The sequence below is a fragment of the Acomys minous genome, assembly GCF_964271855.1.
Source record: "Acomys minous genome assembly, chromosome: 14".
NCBI classification, from domain to species: Eukaryota; Metazoa; Chordata; class Mammalia; order Rodentia; family Muridae; genus Acomys; species Acomys minous.
The window spans coordinates 16,567,938-16,590,122 of NC_140496.1; the positions used below are offsets into that span (position 1 = coordinate 16,567,938).

A 22,185-nucleotide genomic window follows, 5' to 3' on the forward strand; every position below is an offset into this window, starting at 1 on the left:
TGGCTGTTCTGTTCGGGACAGGTCTTGGGTAAGTCCCACCTCCTTCCCAGGCACCCAGCTTCCAGCGATTGGTCTGTGGTGAGTTTAAAGGCCCTGATCTCTCAAACACCGGGTAAAGCTGAAGCCTGCCTTCTCTCTGCCTGTCCTCGCCTTCTGTTCCCTCCTCCTCCTCCAGCTTGGAGCTTCAGAGCTACCTGGTAAGCCTCTTGCGCGTCTCGGCCTGCTTCCTTTGAGTCTCTGGAGCAAAACACAGTGACTACCAGTAAGATGGACCTCTGGGCTTGCGCGGCTGACTGCCGACATCGCTCCAGGAGCCCTCACTCCTGTTAGTAGCCCAGGTTCAAGGTAGCAATGAGCTCATCAGATCTTCCATTGCTGAACCATGATAGGTTTTCTTGTGTTCGCTTGGTTTTGTCTGCCAGAGAGCTCAGAATGGCTTCCTGCCTCAGCCTCCAGAGTGCTAGTATTGCAGGCACGGACCTCTGTGCCCAGTTTAGAGAGCACACTGGTGGAATTGAACGCCTTGGCAGGTTTTAAATATCAGGAATTTGAGAAATATGGGGGAGAGAGTAACTATGAGGTTGGTGAAATTGTGTGGTTGTTGCTGAAGACACAGAACGGCTTTGGAAAAGGGCAAGAAGCCGAGTGTAATTAGCAGACAATTTAAAACGAAGTGTGGGGCTGGAGAAATGGCTCAGAGGTTAAGAGCACTGGTTGCTCTCACAGAGAAGCCAAGGTTCAGTTCCTAGAACCTACATGTTGTTATACTCAAGTCGAGAGACCCATGTAGACCACCCAAGGACCAGCCGGATGCAATTCATACAGGGTCTTTTATTGAGCAAGCTCTGGAGCATGGACAGTCAGCTCTCCAGAAACTGGAGGAAGGTGACAGGCTCAACTCTTCAGGGTACAGGGTTTATAAAGGCAAAAACTGCAAGCAGGGCTTTCCAAGCCTTGGCATTACATGATTGGGTAAGGGGGTATAGGGAAGTTGGCCTTAACGCTGATAGGTTATGGTAGGGTAGGGGGTTTGGGCCAAGCCGTAAGGGGAATCTTAACTAATTTTTTTAAAAATCTACTGTAACCTTGTGGGTTTTTCACCTTATGAGTTGGCCCCCAGGTGTTACCAGGCATACTTTTGTGGGCTTTCCGAGAACTTGGGGAACATGGTGGGGGGAGCTCACCATGAGGGCAAGACAGAGGCTTGGTACCAAATGGCATTTGCTTGGTCCCCACAATGTCGGCTTACAACTGTCACTCTAGTTGCAGTGGCTTGGACACCCTTTTCTGACCTTCAGAAGTACTTCATACACATGGGGCGCAGGCTTACATGCAGCCAAAATACCCATAAACATAAAGTTTGTAAAAATTAAGAATGACGCGTGAGGGCAGTTGAGAGGGTAGAGGTCAGCACCCTGGGCCTGTCAACCTGGATTTGGTCTCGGGACTGCACGTGGTCTCAGGAGGGACCAACTCCTGAATTGTCTTCCTTAGGTGGCCTACCATGGCCAAGTCAGGACCCTGACACATGCGGTACACACTTCTGGATTGATGTAGCCTGAAGCCTCAAACCTTCAGAGTCCTTGAGCCCAGAGCAGTTGGAAGCTGTCCCCTTCTCCCTATTAGAGGTGACACTCATTCTCCAGAGACCCAAGGACATATACACGGGCTCTGCAGCTGTGTTCGCCTAGTTCCCAGGTGTCATGGCATTTAGGCCTGGGAGCAGAGGGAGAGACTATATCCCAAGGGAGCTGAAGGCTCTGACAACCGTCAGCAGGAACCAGGAGCAGCTGACTGGAGAGGGACAGCGCCTGACAGCGCATGAGAGTTCATCCCTCAGGGATTGCTAGTCCAGGCCATGCAATTCCACACTGTGGTCAGGGCCCTGGGAGACGCTGCCAGATGGCTCCTAGAAGAAAGGGGAAGCAATGGCACACATCAGACAAGGCAGACACGTTAGAGTCACTGCCCACAATGGGAGAGGGGCTGGAGGCTTCCGAGGCAGGTATGTGTCCCAGGAGACACCATGAAGATGCATGCACCCACCAAAGCTCGTGAGAGGTACCTCTGTGGTAGCAGGCTCCTCAGTAGCTGTCCTTCATAGGCCAGGATGGCAGTGGGAGCTGCTGCAGTTCAGGAAGTGGCTGCTACTGAGGACACGTGTGGCCCGAGCCAATCCGGCAGTGTATGTTGTCACTATGAGGAGCACCAGGGCATGAGAGGTGGAGCTCAGTGACATGATGGCAAAATAGACCCGGGCATCAATCAGGAGGAAAGAAACTGGGCCTGTGGGGTGCTATGCAAGCCCGCTGGCCTGCTTCTGATCCCAGGAGCCCATGTAAGGTAGAAGGAGAGAACGGACATACACCTCCCCCACCCTACTAATTATAAAATAGAATTTAAAAAGGATGCTTTGGGATTTTTTTTTTTTTTTTGGTTTGGTTTTTGGTTTTTGAGACAGGGTTTCTCTGTGTAGCTTTGGCTGCCCAGGCTGGCCTGGAGCTCATAGTGATCCCCCTGCCTCTGCCTCCCCAGTGCTGGGATTAAAGGCATACACCACCAACACCTGACATTTTTGTTTGTTTGCAGTGGTCCATTTTCTGTGTGAAGTGCCCTTAAAGTTCATCAGAGTCAGACAAACAGGAGGCACTGGGTACCCTCCCTGGCTGGCAGCTGACGCCTGCTTGTCTTAGGACTCAGCTGGAAAGTTACAGGCAGCCTGATGAGTGAGTCTAAAACTGAAAACAAGGTAGTTGCAAGCCTCAAATTACTCACTAGAAAAAGCCTTGCTTCCTAAACCAACAGAATCGGGCCTTGGGAAAGAATTCCTGGTCTATGGAAAGAGAGAACACGAATTTCCAGAAATCAGGTTTGTTGTTTTTTGTTTTGGTTTTTCGAGACAGCATTTCTGTGTTTTCTGTAGACCAGGCTGGCCTCAAACTCACAGCAATCCACCTGCCTCTGCCTCCCGAGTGCTGGGATTAAAGGCATGTGCCAACACACCTGGCAGTCAGGAGATTTTAAAAAACCACTGTCAGGGCTAGAAGATGGCTCAGAGGCTAAGAGCACTGACTGCTCTTCCAGAGGTTCAGAGTTCAAGTCCCAGCAACCACATGGTGGCTCACCACCATCTACACTGTGATCTAATGCCCTCTTCTGGCATGTCCGCGTACATGCAGGCAGAGCACTGTATACATAAAAATAAAAATATTTAAAAACCACTATCACTGGGTGGTTGTGGCACATGCCTTTAAACTCTGTCACAAAAGCAAAAAACAAACAACCCCCCCCCCCCCAAATAGCAACAACAAAACCCACAGCAGGCAGGCATCCCACACTGCGGATGGTATTAAAGTAAAATAAGAAAAGGCCAATTACCACGGATAAACATCTTACACAGTCCCCCAGAGTTCTATGTTGTGAAATATCTATTGGAGGTTGTGGTCCCTTGCCCTCAGGGACAGCAAGAATAGGCTTGGGAGGAGCAGTTTGACTTTCCAAGGATTTATTGTCCATCCAGGAATTACAGTTGAGGATTTCAAAGGAGAAATTAAAATAATGGCTTGAAGGCCAATTATTAGATATTGATTTCTTTAGAGATTTACTGAAAGCACCGTCTTTACTGCTTGTTGCCAAGTGTGACTTCATTGCTGCCTTGAACAGTGACTCGGGAAAGGAGCTGAAACAGCGGTAGCCTCATTGCCTTAACAACCTGACCAATGTCACTTGGTCGCGTGGCCCACTGTATGGTTTTAAAATATAAAGTGGACTGGACCTGATGCCAAGGCCTTTCCGGAGCTTTCCCGGCTTTGGTCCACACTGTTCTTTCTCTCTCACTGATGCCAAAATGTTTATTCCAGAAAGATCCCAACAACAGTATATTAAATGCAGCTTCTAGGATGTGTTATAGAAATGAGGATCTTATTCCTCTTGCCTCTCTCACAGGAAGTGGCAAACATCTTTAATCCCACCCAGCATGTGGGAGGCAGAAGCAGATGGACTTCTGTGAGTTAGAACCCAGACAAGTTAACATAGTGCTTTATGCTAGCCAAGGTTTCACAGTGAGTGGTGTCTAAATAAAATAAATAACCACTTGGGAGGCAGAGGCAGGCAGATCTTTGTGAGTTCGAGGCCAGCCCGGTCTACAAAGCAAGTCCAGAACAGCCAAGGCTACACAGAAAAACCCTGTCTCAAAAAACAAAACAAAAAAGACCTTGTGTCAATAGAACTCGGCAGCCCCTCCCATTTGTCCTGGGTCTCCTTTGCTTCCCCTCCTGTGTATGGTATGGGCAGCTGGTCTTCCCCACTCCATTGCAATCTCCTGCCAATTAAGCTCACTCCAAACTAGTGTCCTGGAAAATAATGGACTTAGCTATGGGCTGGAGGCCTGCAAAGGTGTATGTGCTACAGAAGGAGCTGGGGCTCATTAGCAACAGTGCAAGCTCTCCAGGCACCCAGGCCACAGAGTCAGAAACAATGGGGATGGGCTAAGCACTGCATCACAAGTCATTTTTGTTATTTTTTAAAATTACATGTGCATGTGTGCACATGTGAGTGCAGAAGAGGGAATCAGATCCGTTGGAGCTGGGGTTACATGTGGGTGTGAGCCACCTAACATGGATACTGAACACCAGACTTCTCTGGAAGGGCAGCAAATGTCCTATTGGTTTTTTTTTTTTTTTCTTTTTTTTAAACCCAGTTTTTCGAGACAGGGTTTGTCTGTGTAGCCTTGGCTGTCCTGGACTCTTTGTAGACCAGGCTGGCCTCAAATTTACAGTGATCTGCCTGGCCTGCCTTTGCTTCCCGAGTGCTGGAATTACAGGTGTGCACCACTATGCTCGGCTATAAAAATCTCTCTTAAACTCTAGGAAACCAGCACTTTTGTGGACCTTGAGCTCACTAAGAATTAAGACTGCTATCCTACTGTACAGTCAACCTGTTTGTTTAACCTGCCTTTTTTGGGGGGTGGGGGTTCCAAGACAATGAGTTTCTCTGTGTATCCTTGGCTGTCTTGGACTCACTTTGTGGAGCAGGCCTGCCTCTGCCTCCGTGTTGGGATTAAATGCGTGCACCACCACCACCTTAGTTTGTTAAGGCTTGTCAATCCTAGCATATTTTGGTGGCCCAGATGGAAAGTTCGCTTTGTCTCCCTTGGCCTCTCTCCATTCTGGTGTCTGTGGTCAGCTAGTCGGCCCATGGGTGTTGTCCGGTAAGACTGCAGAGACTAACAGGTTAGTGATCCGCTCAGAGTGACCAGTAACCTTGCTGATACTTCGTTAAGGGGCAGGCAGGGAAGCCCTTCCTGTTCTTTAACGAAGAACAAGTCCAGGTTTGCATCTTCTACATCGTGCCCTATGTCTTACCTCCCTGCCTGCTGAATGAGACTGAAGCTGTGTCAGTGCCTCTGTGTGTCTATTTATGAACATCACAAGTTATCACACGAGCAAGGGATGAGGGATGCAGTTCTACAAGGATCAAGTGGCTGGCTCCGACTAACCCATACAGACATCACTGTTCATAAAGCCATAGCTGAGCGCTGTGTGCGATGTCTGTGGTGGACGTCCGCTTACATGATCACTTTCAATCTCGTTTCGCTGCTTTTGGCAAATCATTGCGAGAACTCGTGAATTACTTTGAGTCAGGAGCATGGATTACATACTTTAAGATTATAGCTATGGGGGCTGGAGAGATGGCTCAGAGGTTAAGAGCACTGTTTGTTCTTCCTAAAGGTCCCGAGTTCAATTCCCAGGAACCACATGGTGGCTTACAACCATCTATAACGAGATCTAGTGTTCTCTTCCAGCATGCGGGCAGAATATTGTATAAATAATAAATCTTAAAAAAATATTATAGCTATGGAACTGGAGAGATGGCTCAGAGGTTAAGACCACTGTCTGCTCTTCCAGAGGTCCTGAGTTCAACTCCCAGCACACACATGGTGGCTCAGAACCATCTATAAGGAGATCTGGTGTCCTCTTCCGGTGTGCAGGGACTTCAGACATGGCTTCATGAGGTGCTAGTAGAAAAGCAGAAGTGAACTTGCTGGCCAGCAGCCACTAAAACCTGGGCCCCTCTCTGTAACCCCAGAGCTAGGAGATACTCAACAGACGAATGTAAGGTTTCTCGATCCTTATTTGAAAAACAATAAAAACCAACCAGCATATGCTTTCTTTCTTTCTTTTTTTTTTTTTTTTTTTGGTTTTTTCGAGACAGGGTTTCTCTGTGTAGCCTTGGCTATTCTGGACTCACTTTGTAGTCCAGGCTGGTCTCGAACTCACAGCGATCCGCCTGCCTCTGCCTCCCAAGTGCTGGGATTAAAGGCGTGCGCCACCACACCCGGCTTTGTTCATACTTTCTCATCTGATCTGGACATTTCCTCCTCCATGCTTTTCAATGAAAATTCATTTAGCCATAGCAGATTTTTATTGTAATTTATTCACTCTTTCTTGTTTCTCAAGACATGAATTTTCTGTTTAACAGCCCTGCTGTCCTGGAACTCAACTTTGTTAAGACCAGGCTGGCCCCAAACTCAAAGCACTCTCTACCTCTGCCTCCTGAGTGCTGGGACTAAATGAGTGTGCCTTCATTCCCAGTTTATTCACTCACTTTTTATTTATTTATTTATTTTTGGTTTTTCAAAATAGTGTTTCTCTGTGTAGCCTTGGCTCACTGTAGACCAGGCTGGCCTTGAACTCACAGCGATTCATCAGTCTCTGCCTCCCGAGTGCTGGGATTAAAGGCGTGCGCCACTGCGCCCAGTTTCACTCATTCTTAAATACTTCCTAGTATGAAGTAAGAGTGTGGGCATTTCTTTTCTTAATGTTAAAAGTCAGAATCACCTACCTTCAAAAATGAAAACCCAGAGGGCTGACGAGATAGATAGCTCAGTGGTTACCAGAGGACCTGGTGTTCAGTTCCCAGCACCTACAGGGTGGCCAAGAACTGACTGTAATTACAGCTGCAGAGGATCCGACGCCCTCTTCTGGCCTCCACAGGCACTGCATGCACATGGTGCACAGACAATACATACAAGCAAAACAGCCATACACATAAATATTAAAAAGGCTACACAGAGAAACCTTGTCTCAAAAAACCAAAATAAATAAATAAAAATCCAGTTGTGGTTAACACTTATGATTTTAACACACAATGAAAAAGCTGAACTCGTGATTTAAAAATCAAGCTTCAAATGCTCATCTTTCAGTTATGGAAAACATGGTTTGTTTTCAAACAGGATCTCACTTTGTAGACCAGACTGGTCTCGAACACAGATCTGCATTCCCAAATAAAGACACCACCACACCTGACAGAAACCCCTAACTTTGTAAATGTAAGTCGCCAACATATGGGGGCCACTGAAGTCTGGTTTTCTGTGGTGGCTTGGCTAAGAATGGCCGACAGGTTCCTATGACTGAGTACTGGACCTGCAGCTGGTGGAACTATCGGGTAAGGGTGAGGAGTGTGTCACTGCACGTCAGCTCTCAACGTTCAAAAGCCCACACCGCTCCTAGTTAGCTTGCTCTCCTTGTGCTTGTGTGTCAAGCTGTGAGCTCTGTGCTGCTGCTCTGTCGCCATGCTCCCTGCTCATGATGGTCGTGGGACCAGCTATGGAACTGTGAGCCTAAGACAAGGTGACAGCTAATGCTAAGTCACGTTCCACAGAGCAGTGTTGTATGGGAAGCAGAAATACCTCCTTTAAAGGACACTGCAAAAACAGTTTCTAAAGTGGATTATGCACATGGAAACTATGAAAAGCAATGAAACAGAGCTCTTGACAGTTTTTTTTCTTTAAAATCTCTGAAATGTAAAATTTTTCAGCTACACAGACACCCCGCCTCTTTTTTTGGACAATTCATAAAGCATTAAGAGGAAAACATACAAAAATAGTTTTCTGGGGTACATAGTATTTTAGGAATAGACATGCACTTGTATGTAAACGCCTCAGGAGAAAGACCAAGAACATGACAGATGAAGACACTCCCTGCACAGCACAGCTCTATTCTGTGGTGTTCCTGGGGTGAGAGCTCACTTCTATCCCCTTTCACTTTCTAGCTCCGTTGTATCAGACCTTTGCAAATCTCCAAACCCAAAAGCAGGTTAAAGTTCCAACAACACGGCTTTTCTTTAGTGACTGGGCAGCGCAGTAACATCGGTCTCATCAGCCTGCATGAGCCAGCTTAGAGGGCAGTGACTTTAAGGTCCATCACAGCTTTCCTTTGGATGTACACTGGGTTGGGAAGGTGCTGAGACACACATGTGGAATATGGGAAGCCTTGTTTGTTGTGATGCAGTTGTCACAGGTGAGAATCTCAAATTCCCAGTAGCTATTCAACATACAGAAACAGATTTAAAAGACTTTGTTTTGTGGTACATCCTTACACACAAATGTCTAAGATACTGTCTACATGTGCTTTATATTTCCTTTTATACTACTCAATTCACTCAAGATTTGTAAAAGCTTACTGTGGACTGGGGGTGGGCGACTAAAACAACCCTTGCTCAGCAGACAAGACCCTAGATTTGATCCCAGCAGCACAAAAAGCCAGAGGCGCTCTCGGAAACAGCTGGGTGTGTCTGTGTAACAGTTGGATCTGGAGACACATGAACTGAAATACACACATATATGGATATTTACTCTTTTGCTGCATATTGTAACTGTCAGTATAATATTCTTACTGTATCCTTTCTTTCTAAAGTTTTTGAGTTAGATTACATCTCCACATGATTCCCCAAGGTCCTTCAGTCTCTTCATGAGGCCTTCTCCCTCACTGGAAGAATTCTGGTTTCCCGGGTTTTCCACAGTGCAATCCCATCAGGACCTAGCCCGTGTGAACCCTCTGATGGACGCTGAGCCGAGACTTTCTGCTGAAGGCTTTGCCACACTCGGCACACTCGTAGGGCTTCTCTCCCGTGTGGATTCTCAAGTGTAACCTAAGGGTTGACCTCTGGCTGAAGGTCTTGCCACACTCAGGGCACTCGTAGGGCTTCTCCCCAGTGTGAGTCCTCATGTGGATGATGAGCTGTGAGTTCTGGATAAACGACTTGCCGCACTCACTGCACTCGTAGCGCTTTTCCCCCGTGTGAATCTTCTGATGTATAATGAGGTTTGATTTCTTAAAGAAGGTTTTTGCACATTCATTGCACTCGTAGGGTCGCTCTCCTGTGTGAATTCTCTGGTGTGTAGTAAGTTCAAACTTCTGTGCAAATGTCTTTCCACACTCATTGCACTCATAGGGCTTCTTGTCCATGTGTGCCCTCTGGTGCACAATCAGGTTGGACTGGTGGGTAAACGCTTTCCCACACTCGGGACATTCGAAGGGTTTCTCCCCGGTGTGAATTCTCTGGTGTTTGATGAGGTTCGCCTTATGGGAGAAGGTTTTCTTGCACACATTACACTCGTAGGGTTTTTCTCCTGTGTGTATCCTCTTATGACTAATGAGGAGCGACTTGAAGGAGAAGGACTTGTCACAGTAATTACAGACGAAAGGCTGAATCGGATTCTTAATTTTCTGATGTTTAAAGATGACTTCTTTATGGCCGAGAGCCTTTCCGCTTCCGGTACATTCTGAGTATTCTACTGCAGCAGGGGGCTTCTCCTGCTTCAGACACAGAAGTGTTTTCCCAAATCCACTGCGCTCTTCCCCCCTTTTCCTTACACGGCTTCTACTACTAAGTAAGTCAGAGTTATATTTCAGAGTTTTTTCATATAAGTCATATTTATAGGGAACTTGTGCTAATGACACAAAGTCTGTGTTCGGATTTAATGTCTTTCCAAGGAGAATGTCTCCTTCAGCGGGCGGTTGGTTCTTGAGGGTTATGAGTGGCTTCACGTGCTTATCTGGGTCTCTGGGCTCCTTCACCTGGTCATCGGCCTTCCACACTTCTAGGACAAAGCACAGTGAAAGGCACGGTTTTTATCCTTTTTTGTTAGAGTGGGAAATTCCCACAAGTGCTCCTATCATAGAGCTCACTCTGGTTTCCAACCCAGTCTCTCAGCATTAAAAAAAAAAAAAGAGGCCAGGCCTGGTGGCGCAGGCCTTTAATCCCAGCACTCCGGAGATGGAGGCAGGTGGATCTCTGTGAGTTTGAGGCCAGCCTGGTCTACAAAGTGAGTCCAGGACAGCCAAGGCTACACAGACCCTATCTCAAAACAAAACAAAATCCCCCCAGTGCAAATTTTTCTCATCTCTTTAGTGTTGGATGGAAAATAAATACATGTTGGGTGGGGGGAGATATTTCCTGAGCACAAAATGCCCTTAACGTGGGCAGAGAGAGCTTGACAGTGACGGTGCACACATCAACCCCAGCACTCAGGATGCTGAACTGAACCCAGCCTGAGCTTAAGGTCAGTCTGGACTATAACAGATCTTCTCTCAACTTTCCTCCTCCCTGTGGGCACAAGCAAAAATAAAGGTCAGCATAAGGTGGCATGGGAAAGACAGAGGTCAGGGATGAAGATTTCCCTCAAGGACAATGAACTGTTAGCCTGGAGACCAAGAAACTATGTAAGTGAACAGAACCCAGGGAGAACACGGTTGGTGACTGGCACTTCAGTTCCAGATGGCACTGTTGACCAGCACTGGCCCTCTGCTCAGCTGTACTGTTTTCACCCTTTTAAAGAATAAGTTTCATTATGTAGACCAGGCTGGCCTAAAAATCTTCTTTATTATAGGCATGTGTCACAACAACCGGCCCCAACTTTATTTTTTCAAAATATATAGGTGTTTTGCTTGTAGGTATGTATGACTGTGCACCACCACACGTGTGCACCACCACACAGGGAGGCTAGGAAGAAGTTACAGATGGCTGTGATCCACCATTTGGGTGTTGGAAACTGAACCCAGGTCTTCTGGAAGAGCAGCAAGTACTCATTTTTTTTTTTTTTTTTTTTTTTTTTTTTGGCAGCTTTGGCTCTCCTGGACCTCAGTCTGCAGTCCAGGGGAGCCTCCAACTCACAGAGATCCTCCTGCTCCTGGGATTAAAGGTGTGCGCCACCACTGCCCAGCTGCAAGGAAGAACTCTTAAAAGGTGGAAGCGTCTCTCCATCCCCTGTGGAGAGAAGACAAAAACACCTGCAATGGCCAGGCGTGGTGGCGCACGCCTTTAATCCCAGCACTCAGGAAGCAGAGGCAGGTGGATCGCTGCCTCTCGAAAAAACCAAACCAACCAAACAAAACAACAACAACAAAAACCACCTGCAACAAATGTAAAAACCCAGGTATAAGATGCCTAGAGTATACATAAGTTTATTTAAAGCTTAATGCCTTTTCTTCTGCTCAGGGCAACCAGCTTGTCTCTAAATGGGATGCTTTCTCCCAGGAAACAGGTAGTGGCTTGGCCTATACACCAGGTACCATAGAACCTAGAGAAGGACATTTAGAACTACACAATCTTATTTTGATCTCAATTAGATAATGATTGTATGTTCTCTGATAATGGTAATATCGTACTTCCTCTATGAGAGAGGTCAAAATGAAACAAACTGGGATGAAAGGGAGACTGCTAACTTAAGTCAGTCTATACATACATGAATTAAAACTACAGAACAAGCAGGTAACCTGCATTGCTAATCCCATTACAGGGGAATAACTCTGACACTGGCTGAGACAATGTGACATTCTTTGTATGGCAGGAATGAAGATTTACAGATGTCTTTCTTCTGCTCATACAAAGAGCAGAGAACCAGCCTTGATTGTTCTGTGCATCCTGCACACCTCATACACCTATAATTTTAGGACTGTATAATGTTTGTGAGAAATTATGTTTTCAGAACAAAAGAACTGGACACTGACACTGGATTAGATCTGACAGAATTCATCTTCCAGCATTCTGAGACTCTGACGTCCTGCATCCTTCATGTTCCAGGACTAAGTGCTTTGGTTGCTGTTCCTCATCAGAACAGAACAGCTCCCAGGACAGCTTCAAAGCAAGCTCCTGATTCCAACTGTCCAGCACGTCACACTGTCCCACACAGAACTTACAGTAAGCCTGGACTTTCTCAGCATTTAGAGACTGAACCACAAATGCTACCCCTAACTTGTTTACCATTTTCCCACTTTTATTTGGGCTCCTACAAAGGTATTATTCGTTCCAAAGCAGCTGGAAGAAGCCTTAAAAAGAGGGCGCTATCCCATTCCCCTTAAGGGAGGTTGGGTAAAGTTTGGTTGTTTTCTTGGGCTATGGATGTTTATTTGCATTGGGAGTTGGCTATGTTATATTGGTCTTATTCATAGATTGGACTCAAGGATGTCTCTCTTTACCTTTATTTTTCTTACAAATGGAGATAGAGGTTTAAGATAAAGAAGAGGGAATATAGAAATATATAGGGATGATAGAAAAAGTAGATTATTGACTCTACTCCTCAACTTAAGGCCTTTAATATTATATATTTAAATATATATTATATATTGTATATATATGTATATTATATGTAAATATATTTCTGCCTTAATATGAGGTATTGTACCCATACAATTCAATTATGATACAGGGGTTATTTCCAATACTTTGAAAATGCTATTGCAGGCTGTTTAGGATAATTAGTAACACAAGTTAACATTTAGTTGATCAACTCATGATCATGTCAAGTACTACTCTATTTTTATCACAAGAATATACATCCTAGGTTTAACAGATAGATACTGATTCATTAGTTAGGCCTACAGAATATGGCATTAAAGATATTTTCATTGTTTTGAGGAGACAGGTTAACTCCTGGCAACACCCAGCCTGCCTCAAAGAAGGTGGTGAGCATTAAAGAACCTCGTTATGGAGATGGCTTCACATGTGGCAAACCAGCCACTGGGCAGAATGTCCTCGTCTTATGCCATAGACAGAATTCTGCCTGAACTTGGCAAGTTTGGATGCAAGTGGAGTTGACGGCCACACTCTGCCAAGACAGAGTAAGCAAGTCCTCGGTAGTCCCTGCCTCACAAATATGTCTGTCAGATACACTGGGACAGAAGGCTGAAGATGATGCTCCAACGTTACAGAGTTCTGAGCGACTGTCCAGGCATTTTTTCATTTTGGAAGCTGCTAACCTGCACTTCCTGTTTGCTCAGGTAGTTAATTTTACTTCTTCTCTGATGGAGCTGAGTTTAGTTTACATTTAAGCTTAGCTGTTTAGTTTTCTTTAGGTTGATAGAGATGAGCTCTGATAAGAGACTGATTACACTCAGACCCAAGACAGGAAAGATGTTTTCTTCAAGGCTCTAAATACAAATCAGCAAAACACTGTGACGGTAACATTCATGCAGTTAGTGATTGTTTCGTGGTTCTTCTTGCTGTATGTAGTTTATTGTATATATGCGTAATAACATAAAGGTATAGGTAAAGGGGGGGCTTTTTATTAGACTAAAAAGGGAAATTGTGGAGGAATGTCCTGAGTGGATGTAGCAGTTGTCAATAGAGGGCTGTTGGCCAATCAGCGGGCAGAAGGTATATGTGTAGGTTTTGGGGCCACAGGATTAGAGTAGCTTAGATTCTGCTCAGCACAGTGGTTACAGCTTTTTTCTTTTGTTTTGTTGGGTTTTTTTGTTTCTCAAGACAGAGTTTCTCTGTGTAGTCCTGGCTGTCCTGGACTCTCTTTGTAGACCAGGCTGGCCTCGAACTCACAGTGATCCGCCTGCCTCTGCCTCCTGAGTGCTAGGATTAAAGGCATGCTCCACCATGCCCAGCAACAGTGTCATTCTTGTATTGAAAAATCTGTGCCAGTTCCCATGAGCTAAAACGCAAAGCAGTATTCTGGCAAGCTGAGAATAATACTAACACCCAGTATTAATGTGTTAGGCAAGTACTGATAAATACGACTGGAGACAGGAACCTTTGGAAGTGTGATGGGAATCAGAAGTACAGGCCATCCTGAGGCAGAGGCAGGAGGATCGCTGTGAGTTCAAGGCCAGCCTGGTCTACAGAGTGAGTCCAGGACAGCCGAGGCTACACAGAAACCCTGTCTCAAGTCCCCCACATCCCCCAAAAAAGCCTCTGGGCTCTGCACCACAGAAAGCCAGGAGCAGCAGTGCATGCCTGTAACTCAGCACTTGAGAGGTAGAATTGCGAGGATCAGAAATTCAGACAATACATGGCTTATATACGGGTTCAAGGCTAGGCTGGGTAGATGAATCCTTGACTTAAAAAAATTATCCCACAGCACACACCTTTAGCCCCCCACTGGGATGGGAGGGTTAGAGGCCAATGATCTCTAAGTTCAAGACCAGCCAGGACCACATAAGAGAGCTTATCTTAAACAAAAAACAACTCAAAGTTGCTCAAACTGTTCAAAAATTCAGATATCACTTCTACTGCCTTTTCATTTTCTTTTTCTTTTTTAAGCATTTATTTATTATATAAACAGTGTGCATTAGATCACATTATAGATGGACACAAGCCACCATGTGGTTGCTGGGAGTTGAACTCGGAACCTCTGGAAGAGCAGTCAGTGCTCTTAACCGCTGAGCCATCTCTCCAGCCCCAGCTTTTCATTTTCTACTCCTAGCTCCCCCAGAGAATTCTGAACAGACCGTTCTCACTGCACTGCCGACAACTCCCGCCCCGCCAGCTTAAAGGCCCGCTGTCCAGAGCTGCCTTACCCACTGAGAGTAAGTTGCTGTAGTTCTCCAGCATTACGTCCATGTAGAGAATCCTCTGCGAGGGGGCCAGCTGCTCCCACTCCTCCTGGGTGAAGTCCACAGTTACATCAGTGAACGAAACCAGTCCCTGAAATGACACACACGTTAGCTTGGAGAGATGAGGAAGGACATGTGAAAACTCACTCTTGCCACACTGTAAGCCGCTCACCACAACACAACTGTGCTGCTTGTTCAGAGTCTTGTCACAGCTCTAAACAGTAAAGAACGTTATTCAGGACAGGTGTAGTGGCACATACCTCAAACCAACAAGTTGGGAGGTAGAGTTTGAGGGCACCTGATTTACATAAATATTTCAATCTATCCAGGGTTCAACTTCTCTGGGGTGTGAGGCATACTAGGAATCAAGGCCAAGGCCTCAAGGAGGCAAAGCAGGCACACTATGAGCTGAGCTAACCTCCCTAGTACTTTACTGAGGACACTGTTAGTACACAATGAATTAGAAGAGGGCTGGGCCTGACTAGTGTGCAATCCCTGGAACCCAAAGAGCCAGCTTCTGAAAACCAAAACATGTATGCTGTAGCACACACAAAAGAAAAAGGGTTTTGGCCAGGCATGGTGGCGCACGCCTTTAATCCCAGCACTTGGGAGGCAGAGGCAGGTGGATCGCTGTGAGTTTGAGGCCAGCCTGGTCTACAAAGAGAATTCCAGGACAGAGCTGTTATACAGAAAAACCCTGTCTCGAAAAACAAAAACAAGAAAAACACTCATCTGATGAGTACTTTTAGTGCACAGGAGCCGCAGAGATGGCTCAATGGTTAAGAGCACTGGCTGCTCTTCCAGGGGACCTGGAACCACAGGGCAGCTCACCACTGTCTTTAACTCCAGTCCCAAGGGATCTGGTACCCTCCTCCGGCCTGCAAGGGCACCAGGCACATATGTGGTGGAAAGACATGTGACAATGTAATATTCTGAAATACCTCTTACATTGTTAAGAGACTGGAACTTTTCCTGGACCTCACAGCCAAAGTTAATAATCACTTAAAATGAAAGCGTGCCAGCATGCTATGCACTCAGACTTTATTTAATCACCCTTTAAGAGAACAATGTAGGGCTGGAGAGATGGTTCAGAGGTTAGGAGCACTGTCTGTTCTTCCAAAGGTCCTGAGTTCAAGTCCCAGCAACCACATGGTGGTTCACAATCATCTATAATGAGACCTGGTGCCCTCTTCTGGTGTACAGGCAGAATACTGCATAAATAATAAATAAATCTTAAAAAAAAAAAAGAGAGAACAATGTAACAACCAACCTTAGGTGGCCTGGGTTTACTATGTAACCAACTTTTACAATCTACACTAATGCACAGCTCTAATCTTAAGTGCTTCTCCATGCTCCTGACCCAGAGTAATATATGTGTATCATTTGCTGAAAGCAGCAAATACAGAAGTTGAAAGTGACTTCTTAAAACCAACCATAAAGGTTGAAAGCAAATGCACACTTTTATTCCAGCACTCAGGAGGCAGAGGCAGGAGGATCTCTGTGAGTTCCAGGCCAAGCTGTTCTACAAAGCGAGTCCAGGACAGCCAAGGCTACACAGAGAAACCCTGTCTCAGGAGAAAAAAAAAAAAGGGTTGAAAGCAACCATTTATGGTTTTTGGTTGATGTTATCTGAGTCAGCTGGGCTAGCTGAAATCAGGGACTTAATCCCTTGTTTAAAAAAAAAAAAAGCATCCCATGGCCCAAATGATGACAACTTCTGTGCTGGTCAGTGGACAGTGGGAAACACAGATGCACACTGCAGGCTCCAGGCAGGCCCAGGTTCAGACTCATGCAACAGAGGACACAAGCCAAAGGACACATGATGTAGAGAATTAACATCTGAGCTGACTCTTGTTAAATGACTCCAAGGGGAAGTGCTTTTATTTCTTAGTGTGACAGCAATGCATCATGGTAACCCGTGAAGACACACGCATACAAAACACCCTGTGATGGCTGTTCTTGGTTGTCAACCTGACATCTAGAGTTAATTAAAACCCAAGCTCCTGGTTATACATGTGAGGGGTTTTTACCCTATAGTGTTTTGGGTTTTTTTTTTTGGGGGGGGGGGGTGTTTTTGCGACAGGGTTTCTCTGTGTAACCTTGGCTGTCCTGGACTCACTTTGTAGACCAGGCTGGCCTTGAAGTCACAGAAATCCGCCTACCTCTGCCTCCCAAGTGCTGAGACTGCAGGTGTGAGTCACCACACCTGGCTGGTTTTATTTCTCTTAATTGGGTGATTTTAAGTCTGAATATGACCGATTTTAATGTGATTCTTCTGAGGTGGGAAGACCCACACCATCTGCTGGCAGTCTATGTAGAGGGCATGGAGAACAGAAGCCTGCTCTCGCTCTCACTGCCACGCCCGCTCCTTCACTGACATGAGAGCCTGCTTTGGGATTCCAGCATGTACTGAAGACCCGTTGAGACACCCAGCCTTGAGGACTGAACAATACTGTACTCTTAGACTTTCTGTTTGTAGACAGCCATTGTTGGACTAGTTGGACCCCACACATGTGATTTATATGTGTGTGTGTTTATATATTACACTGGATATATACATTGTAATATTCAATATACACATTACAGAGTAGATGTGTGTATGCATACATGTACATGGTTCTAGAGCAACAGCAGTATAAAGATGGCTTTTTAAGAAGATGTATTTATTACTTAATACAGTATTCCGCCTACATGTATGCCTATACACCAGAAGAGGGCACTGGGTCACATAGATTGTTGTGAGCCAGCATGTTTTTCTTGTAGTTCCGCCTGTCCTGGACTCACTCTGTAGACTAGGCTGGCCTTGAACTCTCAGATCCATCAGCCTTTGCCTCCCAGGTCCTAGGAGTAAAGGCTTGTACCAGGACAGCCAGAAATACAAGAAAAATCCTGTCTCTTGAAAACCAAAAAAACAACACAGAGGTTTCGTCCCCTGCACAGCAAGAACTGGGCATGGTGTCACATGCCTGTAATCCCAGCCCTTAGGAGAGAGGCTAGACTTCCAGGAAGTTTCAGTAACCCTCCTGCCTCCATCCCGTGTAATACAGGAGATAGTGGTGTGGGCAAACCCCACCATGCTCCCACTAAGGTGCTCCGGCGTATGCAGGAAGGGCTTCCCACTGAGCCAGTTTCTAGTCCAAATCGAACTCACTATGCTTTCTACTTCATTTTCTATAAACATAACATCCCACAGTGAGATGAAACAGCAGAGTAATATACGGCCAACTCACCTGGGACCCCATCCTTCTCTGTGGCTGGGTAAGGCACTGAAGCACAAAGGCACGGCTGGAAGAGAAGAGGAGGCTTGTTACTATGGATCTGACCTGCTGACACCCAGAATGGTCTTCAGAGACTACTACACAACCCGAAAAATACACCCCTCTTCAAAAAAGCACGCTGGCAATACCTGCCTTCAACCAAACATGATGAGACACACACCAAGGCAGAAGTAAGACATCCCACCATCAAGAGACAAAACAGAACCCCTCACCCCACCCCCACCCTGCTCCTGACGCGGTCAGATAAGTAACGCAACTAGGACCCCACATTATAGTCTAACTTCGTGCTTTTCCTCTGGCAGCTTCTGAAATACCAACTGAGACTTTATATATAGGAATAAATGCTTAGGCTCAGACCCTGACTAGCTCATAACCTATCTTACCTGTTTCTCTAGTCTATGTGTGCCACATGCCTGGTTACCTCTCCTCAGTTTTATGCACTTATCTTCCCTCAGAGTCTGGGGTGAATCTTTGACTATCTCTCTCTCTGCCAGAACTCCCACCTCCTATTTCCTGCCTCAGCTAATAGGCCGATCAGCTTTTTATTGACAGGTGATGTTTCCACACTGTACACAAGAGATCCTCTCTACAACAGTATTTAATGTAAAAGGCAAATATAAATGAATAAGGAGCTTCAGCAAAGATAGAAGTTATAAGGAAAATGCAAGGGCTTGGAGTCTAGCTCCATGGCTGTCAAGCTTTGGCTATGAGGTGACCCCCCTGCAAGGCTCAGGCATAAAAGGCTTATCACTGACAAGTGCCTGAACTTTGAGGTTCCCCTTCATCTATGGAGTAATCCCCAAAGGCCTTTCCTATTAGTGGAAAATAGGAGGTGGGGCTCAGTTAGTGGAAGCAGGTTGCCAAGGTATGCCCTGGTGATAAATCTTGCCTCCGGCCCTTTCCTGCCTTCCTGCTTCCTGCTTGTCAGGAAGGGAGCAGGGATGAGCAGCCTCTACCAAGACATTCAATGTCATCTTAGGTTTAAAGAGATGAGATCAAGGGACCAATGACTGAAGCCATCGAATCCTCTTGAGCTGCTTCTCTCAGGATTTGCCACTGTTAACAAAACACTAACTGAAACAAAGGAAGAATGCTTGGCATGCCTGAGGCCTTGTCCCCACAGAAGTAAAGAGAATTAAAGTAAAAGAAAACAGCATTTTTTAAGATAGAGTCTTATCACCTAGCCCAGGCTAACTTCAAATTCATGATCCACTTGCCTCAGGCTCCCAAGTGCTGAGAATGAGATTCAGTACCTGACGTGTATTAATTAAAATGTTTACCTCAAGCCAGGCATAGTGGTACAGCCTTTAATCCCTGAAGCAGGAGGATCTCTGTAAATTCAAGGCCAGCCTGGACTACAAAGCGAGTCCAGGACAGCCAAGGCTACACATAGAAATCCTGTTTCAAAAAAACAAAAACATCATCATAATAATACGTAGTAGTAGTAGTATCTGTGTTATCTTGGCTGTCCTGGACTCGCTTTTTAGGCCAGGCTGGCCTTAAACTCATAGCAATCCTCCTGCCTCTGCCTCCCAAGTGCTGAGATTAAAGGCGTGTGCCACCACTGCCCAGCTTTTGTTTTGTTTTTTTTGTTTTTCAAAACAGGGTTTCTCTGTGTGGCCTTGGCTGTCCTGAACTCCCTTTGTAGACCAGACTGGTGTACGACTCACAGCCATCAGCCTGCCTCTGCCTCCTGAGCGCTGGGATTAAAGGCATGCACCACCATGACTGGGTTACACTCAGTTTTTTAAGAGACTCTAAAAGCCCGAAGGAACAGGACAGATGTGCTGCACACTCTCAGAGACCATATGTCAGTCCAGGCTGACTCTATGGAACCACCATAGATGGAGAAAACAAGAGCTTTCATGATAAAGTCAAATTTAAACAATATCTATCTACAAATCCAGCCCTACAGAAGATACTAGAAAGAAAACTCCAACCCAAGGAGGATAACTATACCCATGAGAGCAAACAAACAAACAAAAATATATAAATATAATCTCACACCAGCAAAACCAAAAGAAAGAAAACACACAACAACCACAAAATAACAGGAATTAACAGTCATTGTCACTGATTTCTCTCAATACAAAGACTAACAGAACGGATGTGAAAACAGGATCATCCTGCTGCTGCATACAAGAAACACACATTAACATCACAGATAGACAGTACCTCAGAGTAAAGGGTTGGAAAGAAAGAATGGCTGGTGTACCCATTCTACTAGCTAACAAAGGAGACTTCAAAAGTAAGTAAAAGAGGCAGGGCAGGACACTTTCATACTCAAAGGAAAAGTCCCATCAAAATAACATGCCACCACCACCACCACCACCACCCAGCGAGCAAGTTAATATCTAAGCAGACTCTAAGTGTGGGTCTCACCAGTGAAAGAAAGGAACTGACCATCTTGCTAAGAAGCACTGATGCTACCTCCAAAGTAGCTAATGCTCACGTGTAATGATCACTACAAAGACAACTAATTCTTCACCAGCAAAGGAAATACTTGGGCAGAGAAAGCCACCAAGTGGGCAACCTGAGAACCAGATAAAATACTGAAAATACTGGCTGTTGCGATAGACAAGATATCCACTTCCCACCATAACTCTCATCACAAGTGGTTCTTAAAAGATGAAATACAGGCCAGGCGTGGTGGCGCACGCCTTTAATGCCAGCACTCAGGAGGCAGAGGCAGGCGGATCACTGTGAGTTGGAAGCCAGCCTGGTCTACAAAGCAAGTCCAGGACAGTCAAGGCTACACAGAGAAACCCTGTCTCGAAAAACAAAAACATGAAATACAGGGGGCTGGAGAGATGGTTCAGAGGTTAAGAACACTGGCTGCTCTTCCAGAGTCCTGAGTTCAATTCCCAGCAACCACACAGTGGCTTACAACCATCTAAAATGTGATCTGATGCCCTCTTCTGGCATGCAGGTGTGTATGTGGGCAGAGCATGTATACATAATAAAAATAAATCTTTTTTTTTTAAAAAAGATGAGCTGGGCGTGGTGGTGCACACCTTTAATGCCAGCACTCGGAAAGCAGAGGCAGGCAGATCGATGTGAGTTCAAGGCCAGCCTGGTCTACAAAGTGAGTCTAGGATAGCCAAGGCTATACAGAGAAACCCAAGACAGCCAAAGCTACACAGAGAAACCCTGTCTTGAAAAACCAAAACCAAACAAAGATGAAATACAAATGGCTAAATGAAAAAAATTTAACATCACTAGCCATCATAGAAATTAAAATCAAAACTACATTGAGATTCCATTCGTCTTAGGTAGGGTTTTATTGCTGTGAAGAGCCATCATGATCACCACGGCAACTCTAAAAAAGGGCAGCACTTCATTGGGGCGCCTTATATAGTTTCAGAGGTTTAGTCCATTATCATCATGGCGAGAAGCATGGCAGTGTGCAGGCAGACATGGTGCTGGAGGAAGAGCTGAGAGGTCTTGATCTAAAGGCAGCAGAAGGGGACTGTGCCTCACATGGACATAGCTTGTCCATATATGACTTTAAAGCCTGACATACTTCCTCCCACAAGGCCACACCTCTAATAGCGCTACTCCTTCTGCCCAAGCATTCAAACACATGAGTATAGGGGGCCATTCCTATTTAAACCACCACATTTCACCTTAGTCAGAACTGTAGTCAGTAAAAATAATCTTCTGCATTCAAGAAACACATTTCAGACACAAGGATAGACATTTCCTCAGGGTAAAAGGTTAGAAAAAAATATTCCAAGCAAACAGTCACAAGAAGCAAGCTGGTGTAGCCATTTTAATATCTAATAAAATAGACTTTCAACCAAAATTAATCAAAAGGGACGAGGAAGACACCTCATACTCATCAAAGGTAAAGTCAACCAAGATGACATCACAATTCTGAACATCTATGCTCCCAATACAAGGGCACCCACATTTGTAAAAGAAGTATTAGCAAAGCTTAAACCACACATCAATCCCCACACATTAATAATGGAGACTTCAACACCCCACTTTTACTGAAGGATAGGTCACTGAAACAGAAACTAAGCTGAGAAATAACGACATTAACCAACATCATGAATCAAATGGATCGAACAGATATCTATAGAACTTTTCACACAAACACAAAGGATTATACCTTCTTCTCAGCACCACATGGAACCTTCTCCAAAATTGATCACATAGTAGGTCACAAAGCAAGCCTCAACAGATACAAGAAGATTGAAATAATACCTTGTATCCTATCAGATCACCATCGTCTAAGGCTGGACTTCAACAACAACAGAAATAACAAAAAGCCTATA

At 45.4% G+C, this 22,185-nt stretch overlaps 1 protein-coding gene and 1 long non-coding RNA gene across 5 annotated transcripts in view; one reads left to right on the forward strand and one right to left on the reverse strand.

Moving 5' to 3' along the window:
• On the forward strand, positions 1 to 12,232 carry LOC311583287. Its single transcript, XR_014774446.1, has 2 exons — positions 1 to 197; positions 10,906 to 12,232. It is a non-coding gene; the product is annotated as an uncharacterized lncRNA (long non-coding RNA).
• Positions 8,343 to 22,185, reverse strand: part of ZFP1 (ZFP1 zinc finger protein) — a 21,256-nt gene continuing 7,413 nt past the window's right edge. For 3 of the 4 annotated variants that reach the window (XM_084756683.1, XM_084756682.1, XM_084756684.1), the window contains exons 2-4: positions 17,855 to 17,909; positions 14,589 to 14,715; positions 8,343 to 9,883 (exon numbers count right to left, since the gene is read on the reverse strand). In XM_084756683.1, the coding sequence (XP_084612809.1) occupies positions 8,820 to 9,883; positions 14,589 to 14,715; positions 17,855 to 17,866 (1,203 nt within the window). In that variant the 5' untranslated portion in view covers positions 17,867 to 17,909 and the 3' untranslated portion in view covers positions 8,343 to 8,819. The remainder of the gene's footprint in view (positions 9,884 to 14,588; positions 14,716 to 17,854; positions 17,910 to 22,185) is intronic. The other variant, XM_084756685.1, reaches the window with a different exon arrangement.